At 40.3% G+C, this 16,409-nt stretch overlaps 3 protein-coding genes across 3 annotated transcripts; 2 read left to right on the top strand and 1 right to left on the bottom strand.

The window, feature by feature from the left end:
* Positions 1–447: 447 nt before the first annotated feature.
* On the top strand, positions 448–5,297 carry LOC136439198 (zinc finger protein 184-like). Its single transcript, XM_066434462.1, has 3 exons — positions 448–826; positions 2,866–2,994; positions 3,300–5,297. Exons 1-3 carry the CDS (start codon positions 784–786, stop codon positions 4,619–4,621), a joined length of 1,494 nt encoding a protein of 497 aa, XP_066290559.1. The 5' UTR covers positions 448–783; the 3' UTR covers positions 4,622–5,297.
* Positions 5,298–9,018: 3,721 nt separating this feature from the next.
* Positions 9,019–16,372, bottom strand: LOC136439201 (NADH dehydrogenase [ubiquinone] iron-sulfur protein 3, mitochondrial-like). Its single transcript, XM_066434465.1, has 7 exons — positions 16,251–16,372; positions 15,944–15,997; positions 15,041–15,162; positions 14,618–14,743; positions 10,191–10,316; positions 9,810–9,929; positions 9,019–9,489 (listed from the first exon to the last, which is right to left on the bottom strand). The coding sequence occupies exons 1-7, from the start codon at positions 16,306–16,308 to the stop codon at positions 9,295–9,297; spliced, it is 801 nt and encodes a 266-aa protein (XP_066290562.1). The 5' UTR covers positions 16,309–16,372; the 3' UTR covers positions 9,019–9,294.
* Positions 11,336–14,601, top strand: LOC136439199 (galactosylceramide sulfotransferase-like). The gene is made up of 7 exons (XM_066434463.1): positions 11,336–11,629; positions 11,721–11,908; positions 12,226–12,548; positions 12,800–13,032; positions 13,256–13,534; positions 13,932–14,108; positions 14,380–14,601. The coding sequence occupies exons 2-7, from the start codon at positions 11,733–11,735 to the stop codon at positions 14,578–14,580; spliced, it is 1,389 nt and encodes a 462-aa protein (XP_066290560.1). The 5' UTR covers positions 11,336–11,629; positions 11,721–11,732; the 3' UTR covers positions 14,581–14,601.
* Positions 16,373–16,409: the final 37 nt, after the last annotated feature.

Below are 16,409 nucleotides of genomic sequence, written 5' to 3'. Positions count from 1 at the left end.
TATAGGCACGGACGTCAAACGGTCAATTCTTTCATTTTAGAATTGGGTCTGCTTTCATGAAGGTTGCCTCCAGAGTGCCGAAGCCACCGTCTTCTTTGGGCTTCTCCAACTTTTCCCGGAACTCAGCCCCCTATGTCTCAACTGCTTCTGAGCATATACGTACAAGCTTACCGCAGCGAGCACAGACACTTTAGGTGACGTATGCCCGGTAGGTGTCGTCTGTTCCGTACTGGGCCCAGTAAGGAGCCGGTTACATTTGTTTATTTGCACTGCATGACAAATTCTAAAATAAGAAAAGTATTCTAACATATCTTTGGATAGAACGTGAAGATTGACCACACTTCCGTGTTCGGCCGCAAGCCCTTCTGCTACGACCCAGAAGTAAATTACGCCTGATAATGCTGAAACGGTAGCACGGAAACCCCCATGCAGTGCGAAATCTACGACAGAATTTAACACAAGAAGACTCATTTGGGGCCAACTTTGAGTGTGCAAATCTCGTTCGAAAATTATATTTGGATCTCCAAGTGTATCGCAGGAGCTTAGACAGCTTCTTGACATTACAGGGACACATTTATATGCATGATTTGGCCTTTCGTGCGAGATCTATTGAGTTTTTACGTGACCATGTCTTGTGCCTCAAATCGGCGCGTAACAGTCTCAGGTCGAGAAGCCATGTTGGATTTTGCAGTGCCAAAGCGCGCCCAAACGTATGGAGATTTTCTACCAAATTTTTGGTTAAAACGTGTTATTTGGTATAACCCCAGGGCTTTGTGAGGAGATATGGCAGTTGTTCAGCCACCCGAGATCATAACCAGAGAGATAGGTGCGCCACTTTTCCCTTCTTTGCCTGCGAAATCTGAGTTTAAAATTTTGTTGAAATTGGGGAGGGGGGCGATCATGTAAAAATATTTGTGTATCTGACCGTTGCGTACCGTTTTGGTGGGAGCTTTTCTTATGATGCACAATAAGGTTGATGTACCTGTAAGTAGACTATACATGTGTTTTTTATTCATAAATTTCGAAACGCTATTTTTAAGTTCCGAATCCTTGCTTGGTGATATCTGTGTGTGTGCATATATAAATTGCAGCATGTAACATCCACTTCCATAATACCACCACGTTTACTGCAATTTCTAAAGTGATACTAATTTAGCAAAGGAGCAACTCATTATTTTTTCCTGGTTACATGTCGATGTATAGCTTACCTTTGCCACTTATGCTGTGTATGTTTTTTTGTCTCTCTTGATCTGCTAAAAACGAAATATCGCAATCGTAAGATGTTGCGGAGATGCACCGAGAATGGGCGTGCGCACGGAAGGGGGTTCCATAATACCGCCAGGAAGAACCTCGGCAATCATCTCCCCGTTTTTCACCATTATACATCAGCTGTTGGCCCTTTTTTTCGGGGTAGTGCGTGCCCTAAATATACAACGATGTCTGGGGATTAAAAAAATCACTCGAAAACGGATGTTAACTGTTGCGAATTTTGATTTACTGTAGCCCGCCACAACTGCTATCACGTAAAACTTGCGTCTGGCGTTCTACTATGGTTCAGATCACATAATGGCGGCTTCGTTTTTAGTGTAACGGTCGTATTAATTGTTGGTCTTATCCAAAAATTAGGATTGTCAAGATCGCAACTAGTCCCGCGTGCCCGTCACCCCTTGAGGGTTAAAGTTGATACGGCAGGTCTACTATGCCGCTGGGTATGAATCAGGAGCAGTTCTCTCGTGAGGTCCGGCGGCCGCAATGTTTGATCCAGTTATGGAAGTGTGCCATGCAAATAAAGACATTTTCTTTGGCTATATATCACAGAACTTCTGTGATATATAGCCAAAGAAAATGTCTTCTGTGACAGAAGATTTATTGGTTTCAGAGTAAATCTTTATTACTAATTTTCGTCTCCCATGCAAATACAAATGGTATGGACGTGGGGTTCCCAGTTGCCGCGGAGGGGTGCAAATTGTTTGAACCGCGGTTTGGGACCAAACAATAGAATGGTTCATAATCCTACTATAGATAGTTGTTCCTTGGCAAAAAATTCATGTACAGATATTATGCATATAGTGTGATGTATGTAGATGCAAATATTTCTCCGTGCTTTGTAGAAATTACACCCGCCCCTTCAAACTATTGGTTTCGCCGAGATTTTCGCGGGAAAATTTCATGTTACGCTATACGGGGGAGGAGCCAGTCTCGGGCGAAAACAATGAAAATGGCGACGTTCTATTTTGCGCCAGGTCTTGACGATAGATCACACTTTGACACGAGTTGAAGGCCAGTAAAAGAAACTTTATTTTGCTGTTGTTTAAATAATCGTCTTGAGCTTGAAGCACGTGCGATTATTATATGCAAATCCAGCGAACAACGTGCGATGGCGTGATGATATGTTCTTCCCACGACGCGCTAGCCTGCCATGATAAAGGATCGAAAACATTTGACCTCGCTGTCTTCGATGTCTCGTTATTGAGGCCTTTCTTAGAGTGTATTAAACACCTTGATGTCTGAAGTGTGCATACCTCGGAAATCACTGTTGCTGCACGAGTAGATCTCTTAAAATTCATCGCTTTTTAGATTTGGCGGTATTATGATAATGATTAGTGGCGGTATTATGGTAATGGATGTTAGTGGTTTTAAAAGTTTATACTACATGTAGCTCCAAAATTTAGTTTGGCGTGGTGTAACTGGTGCTGGGCTAGATAATTTCTATCCTCAGCAATGAAAAAATCTACAAACAGACTGCATGGTTTTATCAATTGACATCAGAGGGAGTTCAAGCAGACCGTTCTTGCAGAATCTGCATATCACAATTACACATGATGTTTATATGGCAACTTATATCTTACTTCTATCACAACACAGATATCACAGCTCTGGCAGATACAGGAGCCACCACAGCAATTGTGATTGGCAATGATGACATCCTGATCTGTGGGGTTTGCCACAGGCAATGGAACGATGTCAGCGACTACTTGGCACATCGAGCAGAGCGTAAGTCAACAACTCTACATGTTATGACTTATGATATATACAACAATTTTACAGCATTCCCACCATAAAGTAGAAATGATATTTGAGGTGCATTTCTCGGTTTGTCTCACTGATAGTTAGAAGGGTTCATTTCAAACATAACATTTCGAACTGATACATACACATCGTTGGTTGAATTTTATGGATCACATTTTGAATTCAATTCAAGCAAAGATTCAAGGACAACATTGTTTTTAACATTTCATGCAGTAGATATAATCTAATCCTCTGCTTTAAGAATCGTCTTTGTTATGTCTTTCTTTCAGACCCTACAGCTACTGGTGTCCATCGATGTGAGCTTTGCAAGAAAACATTCAGCCACATTGGAGTACTGCTGGACCACTACAAGACCAAGCACAGGGTGCCTGTTATACTAGAAGAACCTCAGCTGGACCCAAATGATGGGTTGGTGGCAAACCAGCCCATTGAGAGTCAGATAAAGAATGAGACTCGATTTGAGAGAAACAACGTGTCAGCGGTGCTACAAGAACCCACACAGGAGCAGAAGGGTGATTTCAATTTCATCCTGATCACCGAGACTATAAAAGGAGCAACGTTTGACTATGGTAAAATAGCCTTCAAGTGCCTTTACTGTGACTTTAAAGGGTTCTCCAAGTCAGCTATCGTGCTTCATATGCAGGACAGGCATCAGGATGTGCTGAATGGAGACCAGAATGTGCAGCCTAAAGAAGTTGTCAACAGCAAAAATGCTAAAGTTACCAGCCTGTCAGCTTATAACCAGTCCAGCAAGGAGTCCACAAAGAGAACTAGGAAGTCCAGAAGGCGGAGAACGGGGGGTCCCAAGCCCAATGCAGAGGGACAGTTCCCTTGTGTGAAGTGTAACAAGATGTTTCATCGCAGTAGATCATTACGTATTCACTTAGAAACACACAGGACAGAGAGGAACTTCCTGTGTGACACTTGCGGGAAGGCCTTCAAGTCTCGCACAAGACTCACCGTACATAGGAAGGTCCATAAAGAGAAGATCTTTAAATGCACCCAGTGTGACTTCACTTCCACAGTTAATGCTGCTATCCATGCCCACAGGCAGGTACACTCCCAGGGCAGTGTACTTTGTGACATCTGTGGGAGTGCATATACAGACAAGTCCACACTCAACAAGCACATGCGCGTACATTCCCGGGATCGCCCTTACGCGTGTACAATGCAGGGCTGCACGTGGAGGTTCAAGAGTGAAACGATGTGTAAGGCTCACATACGTGGCCACACCACCCAGGGCCGCTTCAAGTGCAGCGTCTGCGGCTACGTGTTCCGACACAAGCACCACCTGCAGCGCCATGAGACCAAGATGCACGGCGTCCAGCTGTCCAAGAGCCGTCCCCACCCTCGGCACGAGAAGCAGACCATCACCACGCAGGTGGTGCAGCCTGACCTGACGTTACCCCCACTCCCAGGGCACCTGCAGCAGGTGGTGGTGGCCACTGACAGCCAGGGTAATGCCCTGACATATGAAGCCGCTGACTTGTCTGCTCTAAACATCTCTTACCAAACACTCATCTCCTCACAGGACACCAGGACTATTTTCACCACTAGTGCTCATGACCCACAAAACTTGTATGGCCAGTAGTTATAGCTGATGGCATCAAATCAGAAACTTATCAACTCTTTGTATTTGCTCTCATTAGTAGTAAAGGGATAGGCTTTTCACTGATAATCTAGAATGGAGTGCTAGGTATTTACATGCATCTATGACTATGATATTTCAGTATCAACTTTTTTGGGACATGTATGTATTTGTATATTATTAGATGTACAAAAAAAAACTGACTATGCCTTGGAGTCTTTAGCATGACAAAAATAATTTGACATGATTACAAGGTTAAATGTTTTGTAGGGCAGCTTAAGATTACTTAATCTTAAGTTTAAGTAATCAAGAATGTGACTGTGCCAACATTGCTTGAGTCCCAGTCTGCCCATTGGCCATAATGATGACTTAGTACATAGTGAGAATGCCTTGACACTAAGTTGACAGTCATTAAAACAAAGTTGAGTTCAGATACCTTGTTATCAGTCTTTGTATTGGGCCTAGCTCTTTCATATTTGGAAAAGTTTCAAAGGCTGACAAAAACTTGATACAGTATTTACAAAAAACTGCAGCAGACATCCATAGCAGTAGCTTGTGTTCAATCAGAATTACAATAATTGATCAGACTACTTCAATAGGTTTATGTTTTGCCAAAATGAGTCTGTCAGCAGACTCAACAAAGGGAATAAAGTGGCATATTTAGCCATTGGCATTGGTACGTACTTGTACTTTTGTTCTCTCATTTAGGCAGCTACGTTTTTGTCATGCTAAACTTTATGTAAGCAATGACTAACTAAAAATGCCTAATAAATGGATGTGTATGAGTAATGGCATATACTAAGGCCTTAATCCATGCAATAAGTTGTTATCTCCATGAAAAATGGAGATATAGTTTTGGGTGTGTCTGTGTGTTTGTCTGTCTGTGTTTCCGCACAACTGTAGTCAGCATAACTCAGGTACCTCTTGATGGATTACGATGATATTTAGTATGTGGGCGGGTGTTGTGAAGCTGAAGTTCAAGGTCGATTTTGGGTCCCCTGGTATGTGACCTTGGTACTGCAGCAAAACTTCAATTTTTGTATCTTTTGACCTGGACGTGCTGTGGTCTTGATTTTTGGGTGACAGATAGCTTGTGATGTAAAAGAAGTGGTGTATGTTTGGGCCCCCTAGCAGCTTCCTCTGGAACTGCAGGAGCGTTTTTGTGAAAATAAGCGTTTCAGGAGAATAACTGAACAAAGGAACAACGGATTTCCATGATATTTAGTATGCAGGTAGCTTAGATAGAGATATACACAATGAAGTGTAATTATGCTAATTGGGACTTAATTTGCATAGCTAATGAGGGAAATCTATATTTGCAGTGTTTTCCATTATCAGACTCAAAGACATGTAACGTATGTAGTTTATGGAAAGTGGATCATCAACAGATACCAATTATAACTAGAGTTCCACGACCTCATACCTTCGCCAAATGATTTTAACCTTTATGACTGACGTTTTAGGAGTGTTTCTCATCAATTATAAGTCATACCAGTTGATTGTCTTAAAATATAACATGTCCAAAGTATGAGCTTAACAAATTATGAGCTCAACAAAGAAAGTTATGCTAATATGTTTCATTAATTATGCAAATGTGGCCCTTATTAGCATAATTTGATTCAACGATGTTCACATTCACATAATTTCCCGATGCCACAAAAAAGGATTAAATGTATGAAATTGTCGTCATTTGCCAGTGTGGAATTATAGAAGTAACTCATTAAGTATGCAAATTAGGACCACATTTGCATATGTTTTATCTATCAACATTCCTCTCTTCCTCAGTTAAAATTTGAATGGTCATATCATGGAACAAAGCGGATTTTTTAAGTTGCCTCATTAATTATGCAAATAAGAATCTGATTTGCATAATTATCGTCCAATCATACTAAGCATCACACAAGCTATCCACATACCAAAAAATCATGACCATCTACCAAGGCCATCTTGTTATAGTATTTTCTCATTTATTATGCAAATGAGGTCTTCATTTGCATAGTTCATATCAATTAATATTTCTCTCTTTTTCAGTTACATATGTCACATGTTTCAGAGTCCTATCATGGAATTTGGCGGATGTATAAACTTTCCTCATTAATTATGCAAATTAGATACTGATTTGCATAATAAGTATCTAATCATGTACATCATTACTCAAGCTATCAACTTACCAAAAATCATTACCATCCATCAAGCCCTTCTTGAGTTATTCGCTTTCAAAGTCAGACGCAAAACCTGCTCCTGCAGTTCCAAAAAAGTCGCTAGGGGGCCCAAACCCATACCACTCACTCTCTGTCCAAAGATCTATCTACCACTCAAAAATCAGTTCCATAGCATGTCCAGAACACGAGATATCAAAACAGGAAGTTCCGCTGCAGTACCGTAAGAAGCCGCTAGGGGGCCCAAAATCTAATCCTTTTTAGGTCTCATCAAAACCTACCAACATACCAAATACCAAGACAATCCATCCAGGAATTCTCGAGTTATGCTGTGCCACTACACACAAACACACAAACGCTACCCTCTGCATAACCTTCTCGGCCAAGGTAATTAATGCAAACACCATATCTCATAATATGACTCAAATACATGTAACATGTAGTTTATGGTAAGCAGAACATCAAGAGATAACAATCATGCAAATAAATACATAATTTGCATAATTGATGCAAAAGCGCCACAATTCATCTAAATGGTAGATGATAGGTCTGTCAATATTGCGACATGTGTAAGTTGGTTTAAGGAGTTCATGACCAAGCATATATTAAGTAAATATGAAAGTCATTTGCATAAACAGAATAGTTCATGGAGATATGAGGTCGCGGAACTCTTGTTCTCCTTGGAAGATTTTGACAAAAACGCCCCTGCAGTTCTAGAGCAAGATGCTAGGGAGCCCAAACATACAGCACTTTTTCCTTACAACACAAGCTATCTGACACCAAGAAAATCAAGAGCACAGCACGTCCAGGTCAAAAGATACAAAAAATGGAAGTTCTGCTGCAGTACCAAGGTCACATCAAGGGGACCCAAAATCGACCTTGACCTTTGTTTTCCCAATACAACACGCACCCACATACCAAATATCATTACAATCTACCCAGACGTTCTTGAGTTATAATGACTACAAACATCCGGAAACACAAACACACAGACACACCCAAAACTATATCTCCATTTTTCATGGAAATAATAAGATGGTAAACTCACCCTCTCTGTATATCTTTATATCTCCATGTTGTGACATACAGCTGCTGATGGTTCTCATAAACTCTTGCTACGACCAAATCATAGCCTCTGATTCATGTTCCTCTATGCTGCTGGTGGTGAGAGTTTAAACATAGGGAGTGAAGATCCAACTTAGCTCTTGCTACCCCCAAGTTCTAAAATCGAACTGGTATACTACCTTAAGCTTTGTGTTCTCACCGCTGTAGTCCAACTGGCTACAAGCCATGTGTCAGCTGGGTTTTAGGTGTGTTCTCACCACTACCAGTAGGGCCCCTGGCAATATACGCCATACCACCATGGGAATATCTCCCCGACTATACCGGATAACAGGTACCACATGTTACAGAGACTGATGATGCAATATAATAGATTTTCCTCGTTAATCATGCAAAGTTGTTCGCCCAAAATCTAATCATCTTGAGATTTCATACATACCAACAGACATACCAAATATGAAGATAATCCATCTAGGCGTTCTTGACTTATCGTGTTCACTAACAGACACACAGAAACACGCCCGGTAAAATATAACCTTCTTGGCGAGGGTAACGAGATATCAATAAACGTGTAGCACTCTCCCAACAGCTACTGAATGAGGTCTGGCAATGTCATGGTGTTTGCATCTATGTGCAAATTCTCTTATTAGTAACATACGGATAAATATAACAAAATCTTGCACTTCAGTCTCTGAATCCTTTAGAATGAGGCAGGGAATCAAATTATGCATAATCAAGAACAAAAGCTTGTGTGAAGTGAAGACATTAGAAGGTACTTTTTTGGTTTACATATATTGTGGTTGCTCAAATACAAGCTGATCCAAGTGAACATACTTTTCGATAAACACCCATTTTGATTACATGAAAATGTTAAGTTTACCTTCTCCGTACTGGACCTAACACTTACATATACATGGCCTTTGAAAGTTTGCTCAGTTTCTAGTCCCATCTTGTCCAGCATGGTGATTGAAGTGGTCACTTTGCCTGTTGTTTGATGCCAGTAGATATGGCATAAAACTGCTGTCCTCCCTCCAAAACATTTTCCCACTTTTAGGTGTAATACATTTGTATTCATTTAGCATTGTTGAATACCAAAATCACATTGGACTGCTTTTCATCAATTGTAAAAATATCTTGAAGACATAAACCGCAATTGAAGGAAAGACATACAAGTCCAAATCTCTCTGAGCACCTTTATTTACATGTCTGCTAAGTGTGATAGATCCAAGTACAAAGGTACATGTACATGTTCACTGCTTGGTTGGAGGCAAAAACTTGTAATTCATTCTTTTTCACGTTTCCTTAAGTTTCTGAATCCTGAAGCTCAACACATTGGTTGAAGCACTGTTTACGTATCCGTACACTTACATCAGAGAGTTGGTATTAGAACATGGTAAAACTTTGCTCTCACTGTAATTGTGTTTAAAGTATGTGTATACTGTAGTACATTTGTCATTATTTCTTCTCCTCTGCTGGTTGTTCTTCTGGTGGTGCCTCGTGACCCTTGCCCTGGGTGTCCATGAGTGGCTTGGAGCCCTGCCTGTGTGCCGGGAACGTCTCCCAGGTGCTGGACAGGTCAAACTTACGGAACTCTTGTGCCAGCTCCACTGGCTCCTGGACAATCCGCTTCAGTTCATTGTCGTATCTTATCTGTGGGCAGAAACACATTGCTCAAACTCGTTACTGATTTTCAACCTCACAAAAATCAGAGGAAAGAATATTGAGGAAGGTTTCAGGACATGCACTTAAGTTAACCAGAACAGAAAAGGTATAAATGTACACCTGAATATCTAACAGTAACACTAACGGGGTTAATGTTTTACCAAAATGCACATCACACTCATACACATGCATAAGATTCATATCCTATAAGAAGTGAAAGTATGCACAGAACTTTGCAGAGGATACAAATTGTAGACTCTGCAAACAAAATACATACAAGGTATGGATTGTGAGCAATTTTATTTTACCTCTACATAGCCGCTGAGTGGAAAGTCCTTCCTGAATGGATGACCCTCAAAGCCATAGTCTGTTAGAATCCGCCGCAGATCAGGATGGTTGGAGAAGTACACCCCATACATGTCCCATGCCTTGGCATATAACAAAAATCATCACATCATACACATATTACAGGATGTCATTTAGTAGTAACTAGTGAATCTGCTGACCTTTCCCTTAGACAAATTGCTTTTGGATCCTATAGGTCAATTTAGATTTTTGAAGCATGCTTGGACCACACCAATTTAATTCTTTCTAATCTTAATTCTCAGATTTAACACTACTAAGTCTTTATATTTTTTCTTCTGATCAGAACATGAGCTTTGTATGGCCAGATGTTCAATAGTCCTCACCTCTCTTTCATACCAATCGGCTGCCTTGAAGACTGAGTAGCAGGACTCGATGGGGGTGATTTCGTCAGTGTAGGTGTGTACCCTGATGCGGGAGTTGTAGGTGAGGGACATGAGGACGTACACCAGCTGGAAAACAGACACAACTGATTGAGTCATGACAATATTAACCCAACAAACTTAACAAGAAGAGTAGGGGTGACCCGGTGTGCTTGGCTAAATATGTGCACCGCGTAGCAAAGCTGCATTGCACTCCTAGCTCAGGGGTTCATCTAAATCAGGAAAGAGGGGCGCTGCGCCCTCTTGTTTCAGCCCAGCACCCCCTTGTGGAATTCAGATTTTAGCTTAATATCCAGCATACAGCCTTCACTCAGCAATGGATTCTTCCATAAATACATAGAATTCACTCCCTTGCCTGTGTGTGCTCCCTCTTATTAAATTTTTTCAGAAAAACCCCTGTAGCTAATGAAAAAGCTCCATGCTTTGTCTGAGGTCACCTGCTACTACATACAAATCATTGAATCAAGATTACACACAGCTGTAACATACAATGTCAAGGGATTGGACTTTTATGAGAAGCATGTTGAAAAATAGGAAATCTAAAACGAGTGCTAGGCACAGCATGTTACAATTAGTCTTAAAACACTGGGACACCCACAGGCTAGAGACCCGTGTCACAGAAGGATATCCAATAAGCAAATCAACCAAAGTGTTATGAATAGAGATCTTTATGACCCTTGGTTTGTGGGTACTTGAACCAGGTGTAATTCATCGCTGTACAATAGGTAGTGAATCATCAAAAATGACTTATGTGGCTTTCACTTTGTTTGAAGGTTTTGCTTGTAAATGAAAAGTGACAAAACCCTGTGTCTCCTATTTCTAGCAACATTCTTTCAAAGCATGGAACAAACAACTAATCAACATACTACAGACTAGGTACAGCAACCTTGTTATGACATCAGGGCGCCTGAGGCATAAGTGGAGTTGTTTGAGTTTGTTCAAGGATATACTAGTAACTCTGTGCAACTGCTTTTACTTCAATGATACTACTAGCAGTGGCATAAATGTGATCATTGTGATGCATATATATATACAGTAGATCTATAGGCTAGCAGCAACATTTACACTTTTTGTTTGATACAAATTATGGGTCATTATTCAAACAAGTGGTTCCACATCTGACCTCATGACCTAATTACAGATCATGACGTTGACTTTGTTATCTTTGAAGATATCTATCATGTGCTATCGTGTTCTGTACTTCGACACTCAGTGTTGGAGAGAGCTACAAGTACTATGACTAAGAGAACTTAGCAGTTTCACTAAAGAGATGACTAGATCATGAATGTTTTCCACTGGGAGGATCCCTCTTCACACCCCTGCATTCTCTGAATACCTCTTCATTCAATGACATACGTCTCATATCCGGCAGCCAGTAAGATGTGAGTTTGCTTTTTCATTGTATAACTATAAGGTCACTTTTCCCTCTTGACTGTCATCATTGTTTATGATCCCAACTCTTTGCTGTAACAGCACACAGGAAGCATGCTTTTGAGAACAACTCTTTCCCTGGGACTCGTGGCTGGAGTCTTCATGACGTTGTTGTTACTAATCATGGTCCACCAACCATATCAGCCAAGTACATTCTTTCAAGGCCACTCTTTGACACAACCTGACGATCTACAGGGTGGTATAAGTATCAACAAGATCCACATGTACAGGTGGGTAGAGATTGTAAAGTGCTGTAATGCATACATGCAAATGAAGGATTAATAGATCGTAAAATTGTTAAGTCAAGAAATTTGCCTGTAGGGCACTTTGCAACATCTTTGACAAATTATCACAGTCCATTACACATGGAGTAAACAGACACCATCCAGCTAAATATATGACAGTTTTCAACCAGTACACAATAGTATACTATAGTACTACTGGTAGTACTACATGTAACTGTACAGTATGCCTTTCAAACATTGAGGATGTCACCATAAAAGTATTTCTACTATATACATGTATGAGTACACACCTTTTCTTGCAGGGATGAAAAACAGTTCAGAATGAGTACAAGACAGGAGGAGGTTACTATCTCCAGTTTTTGTGCACCACAAAAGAAATTTGTCTTCATAAAGACCCACAAGACAGGCACTTGTACTGTCATTAACATCTTCCAAAGGTATGCAATTTATAACAAACTGAAGGTGTTGATGCCTGTGAGCCAAGGGCTACTCAGTTGGCCATTCCCTCCCGAAGAAGCGGACTACATCCACACGCCTGATGAAAAATATGATGCACTGATGCACCACTTTGTGAACAACAAAACATGGCTACTGACCAAGTTTCCGCCTGAAATACCTTACATAAGTAAGTTACAATGTGCACCCTTTATTGTCAATTCTGTTGGTATCCTGCATTTACACTGAACAGAAACAGATTTTAAGAAAGGACTTGTGCCAAGCTAAAGCATGGACTATCTCCCCATCAAAGAGCACTATATCATATACTGCTACCGACATATTGGTCAATGCATCTGCAGTACATGATGAGTCTTTTGTGGAATTTTCTTTGAAAGTAAAACTGTTTTATTTACGCATATTGATCATTTTGTCTTTCAGCTATTCTTAGAGAACCTTTCCACCATCTGAAGTCGCAGATGAATTATTACCACCTTCCCATGCTCCTAGGCATCGAGGATTCTAAAGATGCTGTAAAAAACTTCCTGAAGGACCCCTGGAAGTATAGGAACAAGTCGGAAGTCTTTTTCAACCATGTGAATGTAACATGGGATGGTACCAGGAACCCCCTGACCTTTGACCTGGGGTGGCCAGCTGAAAAGGCAGACAATCAGGTAAGGGAAGATCCTTTCTTTTCTGTTCTAAACTTACCAGTAGCAAAATCATCCATATTTCATTCCAGAGTAAGCAAAGAGTACATAGCGCTGAAATGCACAATCATGTACATCAGATCTAATAACAGATTGTAAAATTTGAGCGGATATCATAAAATTTGAGCACATCTTTATCAACAAATTTTTCAGCTGCTTATTTCTCCTCTTGACCAACAACATGCAGGAAGAAGCCAGTGCTTACATCACTCAGCTGGACAAAGAGTTTACCCTCGTGATGATATTAAAGTACTTGGACGAATCATTTGTTCTCCTGAGGCGTCTGATGTGCTGGGAGGTCAAGGACGTTGTCTATTACTCAAGAATAGAAAACAGGCGCCACTACCCTTACAAGAGGTATGAAGCAACACTAGAAGAGCTGGACAATCACCGTCGCTGGAGCGCAGTGGACTACATGTTGTACGACACATTCAACAAGTCGCTTTGGAGAAAGATTGCTGCTCAGGTAATGGTACTTCTCTTTATGTTATCCTTTTTCAGCAGTTCTGCTCACTGACATACAGCAAAGGTTCTTCATCTGCAACAGGCAATTCCTTATAACATACAAGAGCTAGCCTGCGGGTTTGGAACAGATTTCAGACATCACACACAATACAATTTCAGTTTTGACAATATTGAGAAATGTAGACCAGCTACAATTAACATTTGCTCTGAAGAGCGGCAACCCCTACATGTGGGGTGCAACTGACAAACAAACTCCTGACATGGACCAGTGGTCCAGGACTGCCAAACGCTACTCTCATGGCATGGCATGACAACAATGACAAGAATGCTTGAAGCAGTATTTGCATGATTTTTAACCCAATCTTACCCAATGTTTCCCCTCTATCATTGTTTTTTAGGGTCCAGACTTCTATGATGAACTGGAATATTTCAGACGTATCAAGGCGGAAGTGAGTCACCATTGCAAAGAGATGATGAATGGCAACAAAAATGAAACACTGGTTGTGAATGCATCCAGATGGAGTCCTGAATTTGAAGTGGACTACACATACTGTTCATACATATACTCCACAAGGGTAAGTGTAAGAAATGTAATATTCTGTATCAGAGTTAGCCTGGAGTCCAGCCTTGTTAGCTTTGGCCCGCCCCCAACAGCAGCTAGCTGATGTTGGGAGCAAGGGCCAAAGCTAACAAGGCTGGACTTCAGGCTGTATCAGAGTTTCAGAATCATAAGAATTTCACATCTGCTTATTCATACATATATTCTAAGAAGGATATTTGAATATTGTAATTCCATGGTAATATATGCTTTTCTTGATATTATTTACCATTTGCTTCATATCATAGGTTCATGGACTTGACGAAGTGATGCGGGGGCGCAAAAATACCAAAAAAGAATTAAATTATAAAGCCGTGGAAATAGTCCAAAACTTATTGCTCATACACAAAGGACTTCCCACCTTCAAAAACATTCATGATGCCCATGCAGCTGGTGTTGTAGGTTTTCGTACGCATAAGATGCACATACGTGACATTCATAAGAACTGAATAAAGACTTGAGCAGCTGTATTTCATGTACATGTACCTCAAATCTGTACGGCTTGGTGGGTTTGTCCACACATGCGATGTCAGCCAGGGACTTGAACTGAGCGTTGTGGTGGTCCTTCAGGAAGGACAAGACAGGGATCACTCCCTCTGGGGAGATCAACACCTGGCAAGAAACAAATTGGAAAAGTCATAACTCATGTCAAGAAAGAAGTCTCTCAGTCTGTGTCACAATGGAAAAGCACATTGGTTACTGTACTTCACTAATTGATACAGAGATACATGTATATTTATATAATTGCACTACGCAAATCATCTGGATCATTACTATTATCATAAAATCCATTTCAGTGATGTTGGCAATATTCAGTTTTGTCTGGATTAAGCTACATGTACATGGATATATCGAATACTTTAACATTTCTTATAGCTATAAGTTAACTTGATGGAAAAGTCAAGGTACCTCAAGCTCATTTTGGCTGGTAACCTGGACTGTCTGCACATACTTGGGTAGACATTCGGCCACGTACTCACCAAACACTGTCAGTTGGTTTTTCATTACTTCATCTTTGGGCCGAATGGTAGCTGTTATACATGCAATAAAGAAATCTTAGTACATATATTTTCAAAATCATTAAGCTCAGGGGTAACAATGGTGAAAAAAGCCCAGAGGACTGTCCTTTTCATCTACATCACATTTGCATATCATGATATACATGTACCATATTATATCTAAGCTTATCAGTCGACAAGTATTTCTTAAAATCATGATTAATGCAGACTTAAAATAAATAAGTTTTACAAGTTGTAAAACTTATTCATTTCAAGTCAGCATTAATCATGATTTAAAAAATATCAGTTAGATTGTATGCCTAAGAAGTCAATAAGCATGATCTGTAAAAAGTATGCAATTCAGCCTGTGGCTGCAATATACTTTTCATAGCTGATCATAATGATCATAATAAACCATTCATTCAGTCATTCATTGTACACCCACAGGACAATTTTTGATGTTATTGTAACTTCCACTTAATAATATTCTTAACTTTGGAAGAAGTAATCTAATTTCCGTACCTAATAACATGTATGTAATCAAGGAGGTTTTACTTATATAACCTCTTTGATGGAATGAGTAACTTTTTTTCAAAACTAATCATAACCTCAGCTTATCAATAATTCACAAGCCGATCTACTTGAACGACAACTCTCCTCTACTCGATTCTACTTATAAGTGAAAAAGATCAACATCTATTATTCCAAATGTTTGAAGGCCGTTTGTAACAGAAATGAGAAGCTACAAAAACGTACTGATTATGCCTTCCAACATCTGCTTGGAGTTGGAAATGAATGTACTAGTAGTACTTACTCAGTCCACCTGAAGCATTGGAACAAAGTGCTCTCGCGGCAGTGTGGAGATGAGCTGGAGAAAACAAACAACATTTCATTTTTCTACAGGAGCTGGTACAAGAGCTAAAGCTTACAGTTACACGACATTCGACATGACATGGAAGTTGGAGAACATACATCATGTCTGTACAGGTGACCCCACCCCTTTCAAAGCTATCATAACAGGCAAAGAAAGACGCTGTGTGCCCCATTTACCACGCCAAGCAACTCATTGAGTTTTCTAGATTTGTTAAATGCTTAACAAAACACACTACAGCCATGCTTACCACCGTTCCGTAGCAAATTTCCAGAGGAGTGCAGTAACCTTCCCAAATAGGCCGCCATTTTGGTTAGCACTGGTGAACAAGACGGCTGGGATTGGTGGATAACTATCACGTGATAAACATTTTGATGATTTATTTCACATTTTAGAAAATAACACAGAT

Source organism: Branchiostoma lanceolatum, chromosome 7 (assembly GCF_035083965.1).
Source record: "Branchiostoma lanceolatum isolate klBraLanc5 chromosome 7, klBraLanc5.hap2, whole genome shotgun sequence".
NCBI classification, from domain to species: domain Eukaryota; kingdom Metazoa; phylum Chordata; class Leptocardii; order Amphioxiformes; family Branchiostomatidae; genus Branchiostoma; species Branchiostoma lanceolatum.
Note: the sequence above shows the minus strand (reverse complement) of the source record. Positions and strands in the feature narration are given on the sequence as shown.